The sequence below is a fragment of the Papio anubis genome, chromosome 18, assembly GCF_008728515.1.
Source record: "Papio anubis isolate 15944 chromosome 18, Panubis1.0, whole genome shotgun sequence".
Taxonomy (NCBI): domain Eukaryota; kingdom Metazoa; phylum Chordata; class Mammalia; order Primates; family Cercopithecidae; genus Papio; species Papio anubis.
This window is the reverse complement of record NC_044993.1, coordinates 60,756,387-60,778,306: the sequence shown is the minus strand read 5'-3', so window position 1 is coordinate 60,778,306 and position 21,920 is coordinate 60,756,387. Positions and strand designations below refer to the sequence as shown.

Below are 21,920 nucleotides of genomic sequence, written 5' to 3'. Positions count from 1 at the left end.
CATCAATTTGTCGTTTGCGGACCGAGGGTCTGCATGGAAAAACAGCATCACAGAAGGGCAAGTCTTCATTAGTTATTTCGAAGGGTCATAATGAGTTGCGCTTATAATGAGGTGGGGAAAATGTTCTTGTGGCATTGGATAAGGAGTACCTTTCCACAGAGGTGGGTACGATATCTCTGGGGATGGGGAATGTCCAGAAGGGAACTTCTGAGAGTGAGACATGTTACTGGAGTCCATCTATTGCTATGACTGTGGAAAAGAAATTATATATGTGGACTGGGTGAGGTGGCTCACGTCTGTAAGCCCAGTACTTTGGGAGGCTGAGGCGGGCAGATCACCTGAGGTCAGGAGTTCAAGACGAGCCTGGCCAACATGGAGAAACCCCGTCTCTACTAAAAATACAAAATTTAGCTGGGCGTGGTGGCACATGCCTGTAATCCCAGCTACTCGGGAGGCTGAAGCAGGAGAATCACTTGAACCTGGGAGGCGGAGGTCGCAGTGAGTTGAGATCACTCCACTGCACTCCAACCTGGGCGACAGAGTGAGAGTCCATCTCCAAAAAAAAAAAAGAAATTAATATGTGTGTGTATATGTGAACATATATACTTGTATGTATATGTACACATGCATACATACATATATATACACACACACGTACACACATGCATATTTCTTCTCTCAGCTTGGTAAGGGAAGGATTTGTAGATTATAACCTAGATCTCATTCATGCTGCATTTTTTCACTCATCCTATTGTTCTAGTTTTCTTGGATTCCAACCTGGGCTTATCTCCAATCTGCATTTTTTTTTTTTTTTTTTGTTTCTCCTCCCTGGCTGAATATATTTGTGGAAAACTCACAAAGCAACTGAGTTGCCAGGTCTGGTCTCTATCTTCCTGTCCAGTGAAATGAAAATGACATTTAGAAAACCTAGTCACAAATGTCTGTTTAATAAATTTTGATTGCTGCCCTGAAACTGGATTTTAATATTTCTGAATATTCAGTGCCTGGAAACTAGCAAAAAAAAAAAAAAAAAGGCTATCTAAAACTGCAAGAAATTTGCTTTATGTGGTTCTTAATGTGAAACTGGAAGTGCAACTTCGGAGTGGCCTCACTTCTTCTTTTGAAGGGGATCACTTTGGTGGGGTTTTATGGTTGTGCCTACTTACATTAAAACTACTCACTGCCCCTGAGGTGTCTCAGGACTTGGGAGAAATAATCCAAAAGCAAATACTTTATAAGGGAATATCATGTATTCTGTTTAATAATATAAAAAGTGTGTCCCAAGATATTCCGTGAGGAACACCTCTGTAGAATTATTTTTTTTTCTTTAACAAAGTGTTTAGCACTTTCTCTGGCAGATCTGGAAACAGGGTTTGAGCCTAGTAGGTTGAGTCTGGGACTGACGGATCAAACAGATGACCGAAAGGACTTATAGTGGAGGATAACAGGCTTTGAAGGTTCAACTCTTTGATTAGACAGTCTAGTGTTTGGGATGCATTTCTAGGGGTAGGAGTGCCTGCCATTGAGACATTAGTTAGCTTACTAGCATCCTTGGGCATGCTCTATGCACGACTCAGCCAATTTGTTGTTTGAAATTTCTGCTGTAGCTCTGTAGAAAACTGAGGGGCAATACCTTTTCCATTTTAAGGCAATACCTGGGTTTGCTGCATGGACAGCCTTCCCCAGTTTCAGCTTCCCCGAGGAAATCCAAACAACAATTGCCTTAATCAGAACTCTACATTGCAAGTGGCAGGAACCACAAAACACACTCTTTAGAAAGGGGCTTCTCTCTCTCCTCAGCTTCTTTCCTGTGGGTGTGATTCTTACTCTTTCATAATGAAGAAAGATTTTCTCCACATGGTAGCTTCACATTCTCTTGACTTCATGGCCTTTTCGTTGTTTGACTCCAGTGTTTCCAAGTAGAAAAGTTGATGGAAGAACTCTGATTGGCCCAACATAGATCACATGCTCTCCTCTGGTCCAATCATTATAAGAAGGAGGTACTGGGATTGGTCTGATTCAGGCCCATGCTCACTTCCATGGCCAGGGGTCTGAATTACTATAAAGCACAGTGAGCCCTTGCTATTTGGGCACATACTCACCTGCTTTTCAACTGCCAGCTCTTACATCCCTGAGCGAGGGTATCTCTGGCCACTGGAGCTTGCTTTGCCTGTGAACATGGGAAGTTGCGAGTGCTAACGAATTAATGTCTCCCGGAAGCAGCCCTCAACCGATGACTAATAGGAGTTTGTGTGTAAATACTAAGGGCTCCTTTGCCCTTGGGGTGACATAATTTTGAGGCATGCATTCAATACCATTTGCCAGAATTCCAGAGTGGGATTAAACTCCAGTCGACCACAATGCATCTTGCTTGGCATTGCACTCTATTTGCTTCTTGTTCCCTAACTCCCCCATCCTTTTGCTACAAGTATTTCCTGAGATCACCTGCCAAATATGCTTGCATTTGAGTCCTTTGGTATGCTGCTTTATCGCCACTTGAGTTGTGTGATGAGCTGCCAATCATGGTAACTGTCTTAGTTTGTGTTTCCCCAGAAGTCACTAAGATAAGACTGTGCACAAAAGCAGTAGCTATCCACCAAAAAATATGTCATGAAACACACACACACACACACACACACACACACACACACGGCAGCATACAGTGAGAACTTAACAGTAAGCCATTTCCCCCCAATACTTGGAAACAAAACATGGCTGGCCTGACATGCCCAGGGGAAGCAGACAGGAACCCTGGTGGGTTGGCTTTGGAGAGGAGAATGTCAGAGGATCTTGGGTTCCAAGGTATAGTGAAAGCCATACCTTATCAACACCTTTTCTACTCTTACTTTATTAATCCTGGGACTCTCCCATGGCAGCTGAATCTCAGCCAAAAAGCTATCATGGTAGAAGGATACATGCGTCTTTCCAGACGTTGGCCAGAGACTGGGTTACTTGGCACTTATGTTTGGCGACACTCCCATTTAACACTTGGGCTTGTGTGATGGCCCATGCAGGTCAGGTGATAAAAATACTCTCCCTACCCTCATGCCTCAGCTCGGGTATCCCTGCCTCTTTCTGTTTGGGTTTATTGATTTCTAAAGCCAAACATTTTTCATATACATCAGGGGTTGAGTTATCTAAAAGCAAAGCCTGGGAAAGGGACTCAGATGCATGTGACTCTGAGGGAGTGCTCTTCAGGTAACAAATAAATACACACCTCTAAGATTATGAGGGAAGCACCTTCGAAAGGTTAGAGAGCCACACAAAAATGGGGTTTCAGGTAAGGTCCAGATTCAGGGGTTGTCAAACTATAGCCCTTGGTTCAAATTTTGTACCACCTGTTTTTGTAAATAAAGTTTTATTGGAACACAGCCATGCCCATTTATATGGTTGTCCCATGGTATCCATGGGGATCTGGTTTCAGGACCCTCCATGGATACCAATATCAACAGATGCTCAAGTCTATTATAAAAAATGGCATAGTATTTTCATATAACCTACTCATATCCTCTCATGTACTTTAAATCATCTGTAGATTATTTATAATACTAGTACAATGCAAATGTTATGTAAATAGTTGTTATGCTGTATTTTTACTTGTATTATTTTTTATTGTATTTGTATATTATTGTATTGTATTTTATTGTATTGTTATTTTTAATTTTTTTTCTGGGTGTTTTCAATTCATAGTTGGCTGAATCCAAGGGTGTAGAACCTGTGGATACAGAGGGTCAACTGTCTCCCCTCTAGGGCTGCATTCATGCTACAAAGGCAGAGTGGAGTAGTTAAAACAGAGACTGATGGCCTACAAAGTCTAAAATACTTACTCTCTGGCCCTTTACAGAAAAAGATTGCCGACCCCTTACTCTAAACTTGTCACAGTCCATGTGAACTCTGGAGTATCATCATTTCATAAAGTTATACCCATGTTGAGACAAGGGGCTGGTCTTTGGACATCAGCATCAGTGGGACATTGGTTGTTGACCACCTGAGGACGAGATGGGTGAAGCATATTGACCCCAGGGCAGTGGCTTCGATTAGCCAAGAGCAATTCTCTGGGTACTGAAGGCGGCTGTGAGCTGTTAGCAGCCAACATTTGCAGCAGCTGGGAAATGGGGGTACTTGCTGGTTAAAGGGGATCTTTCAAGACACCACCAGCATCCACTGCAGTGCATACCTGGATGGACACATGTGCTTCATGAAGCCAGAGGGAACCTGTACTTTCCACCTGAAAGTGAGCCATCATTATCTCACAGTGATGGGATGGATAGACAGGAGGTGAGAACCAAATGGGAATGGAATCTTCATTCCATTCGGTTGGGAAGGGAGATTCCATTCCCATTTGGTTCTCGCCTCCTGTCTATCCATCCCATTGCTCTCAGGATAAAGACAGGAACCTTTACCAGTGTTCACTGGGTCCTGCCACCCTCTCCAGTCCCACCTCATTCCACTTTCCTCACACTGTATTCTCTAGCTGTGCATGGCCAGAGCTCAGACAGCAATTCCTTCCATTGCTGAGCACACCAGGTTCCATCCAGCTCCACAGCTTTTGCTCATGCTGCTTCCTCTGCCTGAAATACCCTCCCTCATACCTTCCACCTTCCACCACACTGAACTATCATAACAAGCCTCCTTCCTGCAGATCTCAGCTCAGAAAAACCTTGAATCTCTCTTTCCCTGAATCTCATTTCCCTTCAAGTAGCCAGTATTTAGTTTGTTTGTCTTTACGTATGTTTCTGTCTTATGCAAACCCATAGTATGCAAAAATATACACATAGATTTTTCTTTTACTTAACAGAAAATACTATACTATTTGCTTTCCTTTAAAGCTTGCTTTTTTCCCTTTAACAATATAAACCATAAGAAACTGTTCAATTTTTCATTCATTTTTTTCTGACACCTGAATGATATTATGTATATCATATGTATTATAGTAATTCATTTAAGAATTCCCACATTGATAGGAGTTAAGATTGTTTCTGTGTGAGTGTTTTCATTTTACAAACAATGGTGCAAAAACATCTCTGAACAAATACCCTTACATTCTGATGCTTATATTTCTGTAGGCTCAGTTGCTAGAAGTGGTATTGTTCAGTCAGCATGTACATATGCTTTACATTTCAATACTCAGTGCCTGATTTCTTCCTGCAAATATAGCAAATTGCATGTCCACCAGCAGCTTTAGGAGGCCTCCCTGTACTCAGTATCTCTGCCGGTACTTAAGTCCTTCAGTCCCTTTAACGTCTGCCAATCTCTTGGCAAAGGAATGGCTTCTCATTGTTCTTCTGACTTGCATTTCTTTGACTGTTACTGAGGTTGGGCATCTTTTTGTACAAATATCGTTTCAATGACAAAAATAACCTCTCTATTGATAGGACCTTAACATGTTAGTTTAACATGTTTTTGAGCACATCCTTTGAGGTGATGTCAGAAGAACAGCCACCTGTCCTCATTTGCTCTCCAGTAAAGATTATAAACTCAGTTGTGTCCCATGTATCTGTGAACCCTCTGCTGTTTTGCGACTGGAGTCCCTAAATGGTGGGGAGAGTTTTGGTCTCCAGGGATGTGGTGATAGGAGGGAAAGTAGATGGTTCTGCCCTGTCTGTGACAATCTCCTTCTGTGTCTTCACTTCCAGATGCCACCCAGATGAACAACGCAGTGCCCACCTCTCCTCTCCTCCAGCAGATGGGCCATCCACATTCATACCCGAACCTGGGCCAGATCTCCAACCCCTACGAACAGCAGCCACCAGGGAAAGAGCTCAACAAGTACGCCTCCTTAAAGGCAGTCGGTAAGGACCTCCTGATGGATCTTTTTTCTTTCTCTTCTTTCCTGTCCTTTGCTGCTTCTTGTAGATCTCTTTATCTCCAGTTTTCTTTCCTAATTCCTTTTTCTAGCTCTTATTTTTCATTCTGTCTTTCTGCTTTTCTCTGCCTCTATCTCATTTTCATTCACTCTCTGTCTATAAATATGTATATCTATCTATCTATCTATCTATCTATCTATCTATCTATCTATCTATCTCTGTATACCCATTCATTCATCCATCCATCTGCCTATCCATTCTATCTATCCATCCATTCATCTATCCAGCTATTCACTTATCCATCTGTCTATCTGCCTAGATACGTATTATCTATCTGTCTGTCCATCCATCCATCCATCATCCATCCATCTCCCTATTCACTTATCTATCTACCTATTATCTATTGAATCTATCTATCTACCTATTATCCTATCATCTATCTATCTATCACCTATCAATCCATCCACCCATCCACCTATTCACTTATCCATCTATCTACCTACCTATGTATTATCTATCTGTCTATCATCCATCCATCCTTCCATCCATCTACCTATCCACTTATCTATTATCTATCATCAATCATATATCTACCTGTTAGCTATCTAGTATCTATCTACCCATTATCTATCTATCTATTTATCTATCATCTATCTATCTACCTATTATCTATCTATCTATCTGTCTATCTATCTATCTATCATCTATCTATCTACCTATTATCTATCTATCTATCTGTCTATCTATCTATCTATCTACTCATCTTCTGGGTCTCTCTACCTGGGACCCAGGTTTCTAAGGACCAGAGACCTCAGCTGCTTTCTCTGACCTAGAACAAGTTCTACATTGCCATGTAAGGTAGGGTGGCTGGACGAGGGGCATATGTGCGGTGAGGGCTATTTCCTGGGGAGAAGAACCTGGATGTTCATTTGGTCCCACTGACCCTTTAACACGTTTACCATCTCCATCTACCCTAGTTGATCCTCAGGGAATATTGACATATAATCTAGGTCTCTCCATCTCAGAAATGCCTTACACTTTGGTGGATATGGGTAACACCCTTCAGCTGCATAGTCCATTCCATTTCTAAGAAGTTGGTGAACAATGCACATTCCTATCCCAGGCAACTTCTGCTCTTCAGGATTTAAATATTTACTGGGGTGGGCAGTCTGGAGCTACTACTAATTGAGTTCTTACCAAGTGCAAGACATTGAATTGAACCCTTGTTTTCTCATAGTGATTCCAAGGTGAAGACACAATGATTATCCCAATTGCCAGATTAGAAAACTGAGACTCTAAGAGGCTAATATAACTTGCCCAAGTCAAGCAGCAGTGGGTGACAGAGCTGAGAGTTGAACTCTATTTTTATCACTCCAGAGCCACTGCTTCCACCACTGCCCTGATTCCTTCAGTCCATTCTTCAATTTAAACATGAGGGGGTGTGATAGTAACCCTGACAGTGACTGAGGCTCCTGAACAGTTTGCTCATAAAAGGGTTCTATCAGATAGAAGCAACAGCCACAGAAAGCGATTCCTGACTCCTGATTGACTGTGGCAACCTCAGGGTTCCCTAAATCAATGGTTCTCACATGTGGATGCCAATTACTAGAATCACCTGGAGAGCAGGTAAAATATAAGGATGCCCCAGGCCCACCCTAGAGATTTCTTTTTTTTTTTAATTTTTATTATTATTATTATACTTTAAGTTCTAGGGTACATGTGCACAATGTGCAGGTTTGTTACATATGTATACTTGTGCCATGTTGGTGTGCTGCACCCATCAACTCGTCAGCACCCATCAGCTCGTCATTTACATCAGGTATAACTCCCAATGCAATCCCTCTCCCCTCCCCCCTCCCGATGATAGGCCCCGGTGTGTGATGTTCCCCCAAGGATCTAGAACTAGAAGTACCATATGACCCAGCCATCCCATTACTGGGTATATACCCAAAGGATTATAAATCATGCTGCTATAAAGACACATGCACACGTATGTTTATTGCGGCACTATTCACAACAGCAAAGACTTGGAACCAACCCAAATATTCATCAGTGACAGACTGGATTAAGAAAATGTGGCACATATACACCATGGAATACTATGCAGCCATAAAAAAGGATGAGTTTGTGTCCTTTATAGGGACATGGATGCAGCTGGAAACCATCATTCTCAGCAAACTATCGCAAGAACAGAAAACCAAACACCGCATGTTCTCACTCATAGGTGGGAACTGAACAATGAGATCGCTTGGACTCGAGAAGGGGAACATCACACACATAGAGATTTCAATTGAACTGGTTGAAGATAAGATCCAGACATGTGCATGTTGAAAGCACTCTGTGGCTGTTTCTAGTGTGAAGCCAGGGGTGACAGCCGTTCATGAAAACCACTTCATCAGCCCCACATCCAGGAAAACCAAATCCTGTTTCAAGTGCTTGCTCTGAATTTCCTCTTCTAATGACCTTAATTGTTCTTTACATTCCTGTGCATTATTAATACGTGGGGGAAATTCCTTTCCTTTCCTTTCCTTCTCACTATGTGCTGTGAGTTCTGTTTTTTCTCCCTGTCTCAGAGGAGAGATTTTAAAGCCAGGTTTTCTACTTCACCTGTTCCTTCTCTGAGTCTATTCCTTGGGGAGCTAGAAGGAGCCAAACAGATGTGAGTTCAAATCCTAGCCCTACTACTTACTCTCTGTGTAGCCTTGGGCAACACTTAACCCCTTTTTAAGGTCTCAGTCTTGTAATCTGTAAAATGGGTCTAAGGATGCCTGTGATGACTTATATTATAGCCTGGTAAAGGACATTCATTCAGCATATATTTGTCACCTCCCTTCTCCAGAGCTCCCTGGTCCTGTTTCTAGTAGCCCCATGGATGAATCCTTTTCTGATTTCCATCTTAGAGCATGCTCAGATATCATAGGAAGGTCTTCTTTTTTCTTTTTTGGGACAGAGTCTCACTCTATCACTCTGGCTAGAGTGCAAAGGCGTGATCTTGGCTCACTGCAGCCTCTGCCTCTGGAGTTCAAGCGATTCTCCTGCCTCAGCCTCCCGAGTAGCTGAGATTACAGGCATGCACCATCAGGCCTAATTTTTTTTTTTTTTTTTTTTTGTATTTTTAGTAGAGACGGGTTTCTTCATGTTGCTCAGCTGGTCTCAAACTCCTGACCTCAAATGATCCACCTGTCTCGGCCTCCTAAAGTGCTGAGATTACAGGCGTGAACCACCACATTTGGCCAGGAAGGATTCCTTAAACATTCTCCTTTTCCAACATGGAATCCTCACCTTCCCAGCCGAATTGACTGTCAGAAGCTCCAAAGCATTAGAACAATTCACTTTGAGTGGAATCCCGTTTATTGGTAGAGGTCCTTCTACTCTTTAGTTATTCATAAACTTATTTATTTATCTATTTCCACATAGTTTTGGCTCCTGGAAAACTCTGGGCAGGCAGAAAACCCTACAAACCATGTACTTTCTTTTATTATCAACTGTTCATCATTTTTTCTCCCCTCACTGCCAAGCCCCTCAATGGAGATGGGATGGGAGATACTTGCTGATTGATTTCAGTATGAAATATGGTAATCCTGTTATAAACTAACACCAGAACCCAAAGCACTGACACAACCATGTGTCTAAGATGCCTGCAGTAACCATAATCAACACACTTCAGATTCACAAAACAAGCATTTTGGTGCCTAGCATAGGGCCAGGCACTTACTAGGTGCTTAGCGAGTGTTTGTATCAGAAGTCTATCTTTGGGAATTCATGTTCCCTGATCTCTTAGGATTTCCAGATGGAATCATTCAAATAGTAACTGAGCCAAATTTATAATACCAAGGACACAGGATGTTCAAACTGACACAGGCTTTTCTAAATCTGAAGTCTTGTAAGACCCTACATACTGGTTACCCATGTTTCACACTGAATTTCTATACCCAGCTCAACCCTCATTATGTCCCATGACAACAGATTCCTTCTATTCTGTATTCCCTGTTTGCACAGCATATGCATCCCAACCACATTCGAATATACTCAGTATTACTGGGAAGGGATGAGGGCTGTTACCTAGGAGAGCAAGAGTCACGGCATCTTCGCCAATGTAACTGTGGAAGCCTTCATATGCTATTTGGTGGCTCACTTCCCTTTCTGAGCCTCCTGGGAGGCTCAGATAGATGTTAGATAGATGTTATTTAACATCTAACATATGCCATTTTATTGTATTCTTCTTTAGACATTTACAAAATCAACCAGGCCAGGAGTTGAAGACCAGCCTGGCCAATATGGCAAAACCCCATCTCTACTAAAAATACAAAAATTAGCCAGGTGTGGTGGTGGGCGCCTGTAATCCCAGCTACTCTGGAGGCTGAGGCATGAGAATTGCTTGAACCTGGGAGGTAGAGGTTGCAGTGAGCCGAGACAGTGCCACTGCGTTCCAGTCTGACACCCAGTCGCTCTCTGGGAAAATAGCAGAGGGATATTCCAACAGGAATTCCCTGATTTTCTCCAAGATTTCTGTGGGGCTCCTCTACACAGCAAATGTCTGCAGTGCATTTGGGATTAAATTCTCAGTGTGAAAATCGTTTCACACTCTTTGAGTAACCCTCTGTTCATAAATCAGGAACTCCTGAAATGTTTGTTGAATGAATGAATGAGCTTGTCTTTGACAAGAATAAAAAGAATAGCTTGGTTGTAAGGAAGCACCCTTATACCTCCTAGAAAACTCTGAAGCATCCCACATGGGGCACCTTCCCCAGTCCTAGATGTGGTTGATGTACCCCCTCCTGTTCTTCATCCTGTTTTTCTGACCATTGTGAGAGTTCTCAGGGCTTTCCCTGAGACGCAGACAGTCTTGTGAATCTGAAGGGCCAATGCAGAGCAGACTGAGGGATTGCTTGACTCAATGTGTTAGCCAGGAATCCAGCATCTGCCTGAGCAAATAAAATGCAAATCCCATAATAAATGTTCTTTCAAGGGTTCTTTGTTAAAGCATAATGTGATCATGGTGTGAATGATGAAATGCATTTTATTAATGAACTCATTACCATCCAGGAGAGGAGTTGTTTAAAAAATGGTTTGCCGTTGAAAGTTCTGCAACCTCCGATAACCAGATTCATTTTCTAAATATTTCAATCCAGAGAATAAGGAGAGGTTAGACAATCTTTAGGGTTAACTGGTAAGCTCAAAAATACTTCTGGAAAATAAATTTCTCTGGGAAGCTTTAATATCCAGAGCACTGGGAAGATGATCAGAGGCTCTGTCTCACTCAGACTCTAACCGTACTTAGCTATATGACTTTGAGGAGGTCAGTGAAGCTCTTGGATTTCAGCTTCTTCATGTGAAAAATGACAAAACTGAACTATAAGATGTCCAAGCTCCATTTTAATTTTAAAATTAGAAAATTAAATAATTCTACTCATTCTAGTTGCTAGAATGCCTTAAATATGTCCCATTCATTTCCCGCCAACTCGGGGAAAAAAAGGTTTGAATAAAGGATGGTAATGTTGGTTGTTCCTGAGACAAATTCTCCCCAAACCTGCCTTCCTTTCTATTTTGTTATATTTTATTTTTGTTTGCTTGTTGGGATCACCCTCATTCATGTTTAAAGGGACCTCTCTTCTTTTTCTTTCTTTTTTTGTTTTGTTTTGTTTTGTTTTGTTTTTTTGAGATGAAGTTTCGCTCCTGTCACCCAGGCTGGAGTGCCATGGCGCGATCTCGGCCCACCGCAATCTCCGCCTCCTGGGTTCAAGCAATTCTCCTATTGAGAGATTTGGACATGCACCACCTAGTCATACATGGGATGTAATTGCAGAATGGTTTCTGTTCCCAAGGGGTTCACTGCCCAGCTCTTGGTAAAATATTAGCACACACTAGTGAAGTGTCAGGGGCTAAACCATATAGCACTTTGTACCAGAAGGGATGATGAGTTTGAGTTATTCCTTCAGTTTGTTCATTCATTCTCCAAACATTAAGTCTGGTTTCCCTTGACTGCAAGTCCCACTGAGGCAAGAACCAAGTCTATCCCATTCGTCAATGTATCCCCAGTGCCTAATGTCATGTGGGGTGCTTAGTAAGGACTCCCAACACCTATTTGTAAAACTAGTGAATAATGCCCTAAGAGAAGCACCTCATCTAGCCTGAGAGGGGTCTGAGAGAATCAGCAGGATAGCGGAATATAGCATAGCCTCTGGAATTGGTTAGGGCTGAGTTTAAGACTCAGCTTGGACATTTACCAAGTAATTGCAGAAATTATTTAACTTCCTCAGGTCTCAGTTTCCCCTTCTGTGAAATGGAGATAATAATAATACACAGATAATGGCTTCGAAAATTTGATGACATAGTGTGGGTAAAGTTCTTAGCCTGACGCATGTCAGTCCTCAGCAAATCCTGCAGCATATTAAAGACCCATACCAGAGTTATCTGTGATCAGGATTTTCCCCTGATCTCCGAGATACACTGGTACCTGGATTAACATGCAATTGCCCACATTTCATTTTGAGGGAGAAAGGGTTGGTTCCATATTTTTTACTCTGGTCTGATGGGAAAGACATAAATGAAAGTTAACTCATGCCGGAGATCTGATAAAACAAGCAAGCAAGCAAGCAAACAAACAAACAAACAAATTGTTTTTCTAAACTGTCCTAAGGACCCTCAAAGAATCAGTCCAGACCTCTTCAAGTTCCCCATCTTCAGGGTGGACAATAAAGGTCAATGCCCAGGCATATAGATACTGTAACGCTATCCATCAGAGAAATATTATGTTTCAATACAATTCATCAGAGAAATATTCTGTTTCACTCAATTGACTCTCCTTACTAAAGCAAAAATGTAATGTGGATTTAAACATTTCCCACCAGTGTCGAGGTTGAGAAGTGTGTCTTGTTATAGACAGAACCAAAAATGTAACCTGAAAATCCAGTTAAGCATACAAGTTCCCTGGCCTGAGGTGCCCATATGGTTACAATATGAGAGCCTACCTTGTGGTTCTTCCTAGGCCAAAGTTTGCAAGACAGATGTCTTTATGAAAATATCCCTAGGCCGGGTGTGGTGGCTCACACCTGTAATCCCAGCACTTTGGGAGGCCGGGACGGACGGATCACGGGGTCAGGAGATGGAGACCATCCTGGCTAACACAGTGAAACCCCATCTGTGCTAAAAACTAGCCAGGCGTGGTGGTGGGCGCCCATAGTCCCAGCTACTCGGGAGACTGAGGCAGGAGAATGGCGTGAACCCGGGAGGCGGAGATTGCAGTGAGCAGAGATCGTGCCACTGCACTCCAGCCTTGGAAACAGAGTGAGACTCCGCCTCAAAAAAAAAAAAAAACAAAAAACCCTAATGCTCACTTGGTGGTTCAGAGAGGGATGATTGGTACTTCCAGAACTGGAAAAGATCACCCTTTCATGTAATTCCTGATAGGCTTTGCAAACAGAAAGTTGCCTGCACATTGACATTTATCTTTCATTAGCCCCTTGTCCAGTCTTGTCCAGTTTTTCCTCTAGGTTTCTGATTATTGATCTCCTAAGTGACCAACGATTCCTGATTATGTGCCCTTAAGATGGCTCAATGCAACCTTGGCCACTGAGTATAAGAAAGAGACAGGATGTACCAGCATCATTGATAAAATGCTGTGTGCCTTCATTTCTAATTCAAAAATTTAATTTTATTTAAAAAAATTGTCTGTGTTGCTATTTGACAGATGAGTGACTATTTGGCCAGAATCACAATGCGTTTTCCAATAGCGCTTTTTCAAATGACACAACAATATACTTCAATATGGCAGGAATTCCCTCTTTACTCTTGGAATCCTGAGTGAAAACCCTAAGAGCCATACATGAGGCACTTGGCCATGGATTGGACTCTACTAGTTTAATTTCTTTTGAAGTTAGGGCAGAAAGGGGGCTAACATCACTGAACTCATGAACAGCACGCCTCTGAGGGGGCTGTGAGTCCCCCCATTTTGCAGAAGGGGAAACAAACTTAGCATAGTTATTTCCCCATAATCCATACTTTTAGTAAATGGCAGAGCCAAGACTCATATTCAAGAGTGCTTGACTTGGAATCCTATGTTCTTTCCATGAAACTATGCTGTCTTCTGCAGAGAAATTTCTGGCATCTAAAGTATGTAACCAGGCAAAAGAAAAGTTGGGAAAGCCTATCCCCTGCTCTTCTAGGGGAAGGAGAGCTTACTAAGGTACTCATCACTCTTTTTGTTTGAAAGTAAAAGTTTGGCTGGGCACAGTGGCTCACGCCTATAATCCTAGCACTTTGGGAGGCCGAAGTGGGCAGATCACTTGAGATCAGGAGTTCAAGACCAGCCTGGCCAACATGGTGAAACCCCATCTCTACTAAAAATACAAAAATTAGCCAGGTGTGGTGGTGCTCACCTGTAATCTCAGCTACTCAGGAGGCTGAGGCAGGAGAATCACTTGAACCTGGGGGGCAGTGGGGGTGGAGGTTCCAATGAGCCGAGATTGCACCACTGCACTGCAGCCTGGACAACAGAACAAGACTCTGTCTCAAAAAAAAAAAAAAAAAAAAAGAAAGTACAAGTTTCCCTATGATGCTGAGTATAATTGAAGTCTAGTGTATTTGAGGTATGCGGTATTGGCGGTATATTTTACATACAGTGAAATACACAGTTCATAATTTTACAATAGTGTGATTGTTAAAACACAAAAAGCATACACTTGGGTAACCACATCCCAATAAAAATGAGAAATGTTTTCGTCACACTGAAAGTTCCCTCATATTTCCTTCCTTTTAAAAACTTAGGTCTACTTCCTCTTAATGAGCATTTTTCATCCTCGAAGTATTTTTCTAATATCCATGAGTGTGACCAAGTGCACAGTGGAGCCTTACTACATGTTCCGTAGCCTATACATCATTTTATTAAATGCCCTATTGTCAATGAACGTATAAATGAAAATTCATTATTGCAAGAGCTAAGCCCTGAGGTAATGGGGACAGAGGTGACAAAAGAATGGTTCCTGCCTTCAAGGCAAACAGTGATGGATTTGATTAGGGGTTGAGTTGACTTCCCTGGAGTCAGCGACTTAGTGGCTCGGTCAGCCTGTGGCCACCCACACAGGAAGAACTGGGGTCGCACCACTATTTCCAGATGACCCTGGCTATGGGGGAGAAGAGAACCGAGTCATCCTGGGCAGGCCCGACTCAGTTTTAACTTCCTCACTCTTCTGTTGCTCCCGTTGTCTCTCTTGTGAGTGATGAGGGGTGTACATTTCGGATCCACGGGGGGGATGTGGCGATTTGAGCATCCTTTGGCACGCCTGGGGAGGCCAGCCAGAAATGTTTAAATGGGGCTAGATCTGTGCTTTGTAATCGTTCAGATGACAGACTGTTCCCTGCGCCTTCACTCAGCCTAATATATCTCTGGAAATGGTGCCAAACTGTTGAGGACTTGGTCTTTCCAGGTAGATGCCTAAGAAAGGAAAGAGCTAGGACCACACGCTGACTGGCCACATCTCCAGCCAATGAGGAGAGGTCTCGTGGGTAGGTTTGCCCCACTTTAAGTAAAACCCAATCTTACAGAGAAGAACTATCAAAGAAGATGCGAGGTTGGGGGGGGGGACGGGGGGAAGGGGGCGGGTTGGGTTGGGTATAGCCTCGGCCAATTCTCAGTATCCTTTATTTTATGAAAGGAGTCATTATGGAATTCTGTTAATAATGTTAGATCCCCCAGGGCTCATTCGGGACATCTGAAAGGGAATTCAATTCGGATAAACTGATTTATAATGAAAACTCCAGGCACACACCTGTTCTATAAAGCAATGTATTACTCATTATGGGATTCTCAGATAACAAGCTTGATCTCGTTGCTGTTTAGGAGAATTTCCTTACCTTAGAAAGGGTGACTCTGGATAAAATTGAATGCATTCCTTCATTCAGTCATATTTTCCAAACACAGACTGTGTATTAGGTACTGTGGTAAGGTAGCCCCAACCCCACGGGGCCTGTCACCCAGCATTTAAAGTCGCAGTCAGTAGAGCCTGTCCCAACCTTGAATCTGGAGCTAATAATGTGCCCCTTTTCAGGAGAGGGGGATTGCAGTGGAACACGATCAAAATCTACCTCTTGTCATCAGAGTGTAGTCTTGAGCTAAGATGAGCTCATATAACTCAAAATTTCCTTTTTTTCTAAGCAGGTTGAGATTTACAGCCAGATTTTCCACCTAAGAATTCTCTTTCTGCCTTACATAACTGAACATATCTAGGCCTTTTTCAGGAGGCTTCTTTTGATCTTCTGTTGGGTGTTAACGTGATGTTGCTTCAAGGCCTTGCAGAAAGAGGTACACACATAGCTGCGTTTTCACACGTGGCTCCCTTCCCTGTTCACTGGGTCCCCTGAGGCCTGCCCCTGCTTGGAGGCTGCAGCAGGGGCAGCCAACAGCACCTGGGTGTGAGGGCATAGTGAACGTGGGTGCCCTGCAAACGGATCATCGGCATCTCTTGATTGTTATTTTTTTAGGAAGTTCTGATGGTGACTGGGCAGTATCGACACTTAAGTCACCAAAAGGTACTGTACGGCTTTTTCTAGCTCTTTCGTCCAGGTGTTGTCAAATTTAGCATTAAATAATGAAGGGATAGAGAGTCCTGGTGTCTGTGTGACCTGTGCACATGTGTGTCTGCATAGGGTGGCATCTGCAAGTTCGTCTAAGTTCCAGTGTGTAGGTGTTTGTGTGTGTGTGTGTGCATCTAGCAATTGTTGGACAACGTGCTACCCCTCACTTCCCAATATTTGTTGCCTGATGGAAAACATCACTATGAGAAATCATGCCAGGTAAGGTGAAATGCGTTAATTTTTCTCAGAAAGCTGCAATGGCAAATGGCAAAACACAAGGTAAATTAATGGGGGCGGGGTGGGAGAAGAACACAGCTTCTGAGGGAGAGATAAACTTAGTGAAGTTATTGGCCAAGGGTCTTGGGAATGATTAGCCTTTTAGAGAACAGAATGCTATTTTCAGCTTTCCTGGGACAGCGTGGTGAGCAGAGAGGGTTAAGAAGTTGGTCGACTTGAGTCTGTGAGTTAACCCAGCTGGGTGACCAGACCAGGTGGCAGGTATCATTAATTAATTAGCTCCCTATGTGCCAGAGGACTGGCCCTTTACATCATTTTATCATTTAATTCTCTGATGATAAGACTGTGTAGGCATTGTCTTCCGCATTTAGAAATGAGGACATGATGTCTAAGTAAGGATAAGTCTTGCTGGTCTACAGTCATATGACTATTCAGTGGTAGAGTTGCAGTTTGAACCTCTATCAGTCTGACTCTTATTCTAAGCTATTTTCCACTGGGGTGTAATGGGAAGCGGCTCTTTTTAGAATAGACCAGAAACACCCTTCTCTTTATGCTTTGTTGGACTTGGTGGAGAAGTAGCTGACCTAAGGAGGTGGAGGTAGAACTATGTATGTATTTGTTTATTTGTTTATTTATTTATTTATGAGATGGAGTCTCACTCTGTCACCCAGGCTGAAGTGCAGAGGTGTGATCTTGGCTCACTGCAACCTCCGCCTCCCAGGTTCAAGTGATTCTCCTGCCTCAGCCTCCCGAGTAGCTAGGACTACAGGCACATGCCACTACGCCCAGCTAATTTTTGATAAATATATATATATTTTTGTGTGTGTGTGTGTGTGTGTATATATATATATATATATATATATATATATATATATATATATATATAGTAGAAATGGGGTTTCACCATGCTGGCCAGGCTGGTCAAAATCCTGACCTCGGATGACTCACCTGCCTTAGTCTCCCAAAGGGCTGGGATCACAGGCATGAGCCACCACGCCCGGCTGGTAGAACCCTTTAATGAGCTTGAACTGGGGAAAATTAGGAGGCATTGCAGGGATATAAGCAAGAAACTGGTGTATTAGTCCGTTTTAATGCTGCTGATAAAGACACACCCAAGACTGGGCAATTTACAAAAGAGCAAGGTTTATTGGACTCACAGCTCCACGTGACTGGGGAAACCTCACAGTCAAGGCAGAAGGCAAGGAGGAGCAAGTCACATCTTATGTGGATAGCAAAGAGAGAGCTTGTGCAGGGAAACTCCCATTTTTAAAACCATCCAAACTTGTGAGACTCATTCACTATCACAAGAACGGCGCAGGAAAGACCCACCTCCATGATTCAGTCCTCTCCCACGGGGTTCCTCCCACAACATGTGGGAACTGTGGGAGTTACAATTCAAGATGAGATTTGGGTCGGGGGACAGCCAAACCATATCAACAGTCATGGCCTTTTTTTTTTTTTTTGCCCTCTCAAAAGATTATTCTGGCTTCTAAGTGGAGACTGGATTAGGGGACTGTGGACTAGAGTTGTGGACACCCACTGGAAGGCTCTTGCAGGTGGGTGGTGACCTGCACTGGGGTAGGTAGAGGACGGAGAGAAGAAAATGGTGTAGAAGGATCATTGAGAGTCTGCAAAACGTACTGAGTGAGGAGGAGGAGCACCATGAGACCAATGGCTCTCACGTTGTAACCAGCTTGAGCATGCATCAGCATCACTCGGAAGGTTGTTACAAACCCAGATTCCTGGGCCTCACCCAGGAGCACCTGATTCACTAAGCCTTGGATGGGGTCTGAGGAGTGGAACTGCTAACAGGTCCCAAGGTGATGCTGATGCTACAGGTCTGGGACCACACTGTGAAAATGACTGCAGTCAAGATAATCTTTTGGGGAAACTAACACCCTGTGGTTTGTTCTCCAGATATCTTTTTGTAAGCTGAAGGTTCTGAAGAGGAGAGTTTGACCAGGGCCCCAGAGGCTCAGAAACATCCCGAGTTGTTGCAGGGAGGAGAGTGAATTCTGTTCCCTCATTGGGAAAGAGAGCTTTACATCAGTGTGTTTAATGAGAGTCCCCTGACTGCCTGGCTGTTGCCTTGAGAGAGACATTTTTGGGTTTTGCATTAGATAATAAGTATTCACATGTCAAAGTCCATTTTTAGAAATGCAAACAATTTGGAACATGACAGACCTACTAATTTGAGGCATTAACCTTTTTTTTCCCTCCCTGTGAAAAACAAAGCCATTAGGATCCCTCTGATGGCGTTTGGAGGCAGTCTTCATTTCTGTCCTTATATCATCCTTTTGTCGTCTGATGCATTTAGAGCGTATTTCAGGATAGGTTAAAAGCAGGGAGCTGTTTTCTACCCAAACCAGGCTAACTTCACCTGTCCTGCTAAAGGCACCTGTATCCTGCCTTGTCCGGGGAGAGGAAAAGGGGTCCCAGTGAGAACCAAGTTCCTCTAGGGTCATTGGTCTGCCGCCAGTGTTCTCTACTCAACCTCTAGACCCAGACTCTAGATGAGGTATAGTAGCAAGGTTGGGGAGTTTGTATGCCCCCACCTTCCACATTCTGTCACTTTCTTAAAAGGGAGAGACAGGCCAGGCGCAGTGTCTCACGCCTGTAATTCCAGCACATTGGGAGGCTGAGGCAGGCAGATCACCTGAGGTCAGGAGTTTGTGACCAGCCTGGCCAACATGGTGAAACCCTGTCTCTACTAAAATTACCAAAATTAGCCAGGCATGGTGGCACGTGCCTGTAGTCCCAGCTACTCCGGAGGCTGAGGCAGGAGAATTGCTTGAACCCGGGAGGTGGAGGTTGCAGTGAGCCGATATCATGCCACCGCACTCCAGCCTGGATGGCAGAGCGAGACTCTGTCACAAATAAAAAGAGACAAGTTGGATATGATGGGCTTAGACTCAGATACACATGGGTTCCAATACAGGCACCATCATTTGCTAGTCTTGTTATCTTCAACCTCTCTGATCCCCTATTTTCTGTTCTGCAAAGTGGAGACCATCATATCACCTCCCTCCTAGCTTGTTGTGAAATAAGATGTTTAAAACACGTGTCACAGTACCTGGCATGTGGAAAGTAATAAATGCATGCAGGTTACAACTGGTATTAGTAGTACTGTTATTATCAGGTGAGCAAATTAAAGGCTCTGAAAAGCCTTGTGGTAATAAAAACTGGTGAACTCTTTTTAACCCACCATTTCCCAAACACTTTTGACATCTGATCTCTTTGTTCTTAAGGAAAACTAGTGAACATCTTAACATTCAGTGGCATGAATGTTGCTGGGAACCCACTTTGGGAACATAGGGCATGGGCAGAGAAGTAGGCAGAGGTGCAGGTGTCACTGGGGAGCAGGGGGTGTCACTGGGGGAGATGGGAAAAGGAAGTAGCTGTCAAGGAGAAAGAATAAGGTCCTTCAAGAGACAAGTTTCTTACTGCCACCTGCACTGGAAATGTCTCCCTTTGGAGTGTGTCTCCCAGGACAGGAAATGGTAAACATCACACTAGTTGGTGTGATTTATTTTTCACTACGTAGGGCTTCCCATGCAAGTTGCCCCCTAGTGGCCACTGCTGTTGATCCTCCCACACCCAGCCTTGGCAACACTTGTCACACCTGTTTAAAATCCACCCTGGAAGACACCATCTCAAGCCCAGCAGGCTCTCTTAATCGAGATGAAGCCATGTCTTTGGAAATCTGTTTATTTTGCAAACAGAATCTTTGAACTTAAGTCCAGTGCCACAGCAAGGCAATCAAATTAGGAGAAACTGCCAGCATAGACTGCAATGTAATCTCTGTGCTTCTCACTAGAATTGGCCTGGGTTCCCTTTTCCAAGTTACACACATGCTCCACACTCCCATTTCTACCATTGCTCCAGTAGAGGAAATCAGAGAATCTACTATCTGTAGGTTTTGCACGGGGCTTGGCTTGGTATATAATAGGTGCTAAATAAGAGTAAAAGAGGCCAGTACTCACAAAGTCTCCATTTATCTCTGCTTTGGAGATAGCTCTTAGTCATCCTGATGGAGTCTTTCAGAAAGAAATACACTTCACTAGGCCAGGTGTGGTGGCTCATGCCTGTAATCCCAGCACTTTGGGAGGCTGAGGCGAGCAGATCACTTGAGGTCAGGAGTTTGAGACCATCCTGGCTAACATGGAGAAACCTCATCTCTACTAAAAATACAAAAATTAGCCGGGTACAGTGGCATGTGCCTGTAGTCCCACCTGGGAGCCTGTAGTCCCACCTGGGAGGCTGAGGCAAGAGAATTGCTTGAACCCCAGAGGCGGAGGCTGCAGTAAGCCAAGAACATGCCACTACACTCCAGCCTGGGTGACAGAGCAAGACTGTCAAAAAAAAGAGAGAGAGAAGGAAGGAAGGAAGGAAGGAAGGAAAGGAAGGAAGGAAGGAAGGAAGGAAGGAAAGAAGGAAGGAAGAAAGAAAGGAAGGCAGGCAGGCAGAAAGGGAAGGAAAGGGAAGGAAAGGAAAGGAGGAAGGAAGGAAGGACACTTCACTTAGCTTTTCTGCTTTTATATATGAGGAAACTGGGGTTTCCTAAGACCAAAAAAGAGAACTACATCACAACAGGGCTGGGGTCCAGACCTCAAAGAGGGGCTTGAGGACTTGACCCAGAATCACTGGAGATGCTTGTTACAAATGTAGATCCCGGGCCCACTCACTTCCTAAGGAATTTGAACATCCGAGTGTCGTGTCCCAGTGCATTCATTTTAAAAATGCACCTCCTGGGCGCTTCTTATGTACATTAGAGTTTAGACCTAGCTTTTCCTAATCCGCCACCCTAGATGCAATCGCAGTTTGCAACACAGCATCAATTTACATACCAGCGTTCTTCCCAATGTATTTTTGCTGTTTGCTGAAATAAAACTGTTTTCTTAGTGGTGATTTGAGCTGGGGCCACAGCTGGATGGTAACAGCATTGGAAGTGGGTAGTCTTGGGTTTGCTTTCTTGCTGTGCCACTTATTGGCAGTGACAGAGTAATTTGGCAACCATATTATTAAACATCTCTGGGCCTTAGTTCCTTCATCTGTCACATGGAAAGAATGATATTGCCTGCCATGTCTCTTTAAGAGGGTTTAAATGAGACAATGTAGATAAAATGGCTAAACCAGTGTCTAGCCCATAGTAGGTACTCAGTACATGCTAGTTCTTTCTTTCTTCTAAGAAAATTGACTTAGCCTAATGAGAAATGCTCATGCAAAAGGCACAAGACAGTAGGCAATGTGCAATAGGGTTACAGTTCCATTGGAGTGCATGCATCCTGTAGACCATCCCAGGGG

At 43.5% G+C, this 21,920-nt stretch overlaps 1 protein-coding gene across 2 annotated transcripts in view; it reads left to right on the top strand.

The window, feature by feature from the left end:
• The window catches only part of SHISA9 (shisa family member 9), a 337,726-nt gene that overhangs the window by 297,676 nt on the left and 18,130 nt on the right, over positions 1 to 21,920 (top strand). The window contains exons 3-4 of one of the 2 annotated variants that reach the window (XM_003916566.4): positions 5,637 to 5,792; positions 16,287 to 16,334. In XM_003916566.4, the coding sequence (XP_003916615.2) occupies positions 5,637 to 5,792; positions 16,287 to 16,334 (204 nt within the window). The remainder of the gene's footprint in view (positions 1 to 5,636; positions 5,793 to 16,286; positions 16,335 to 21,920) is intronic. The other variant, XM_021931771.2, reaches the window with a different exon arrangement.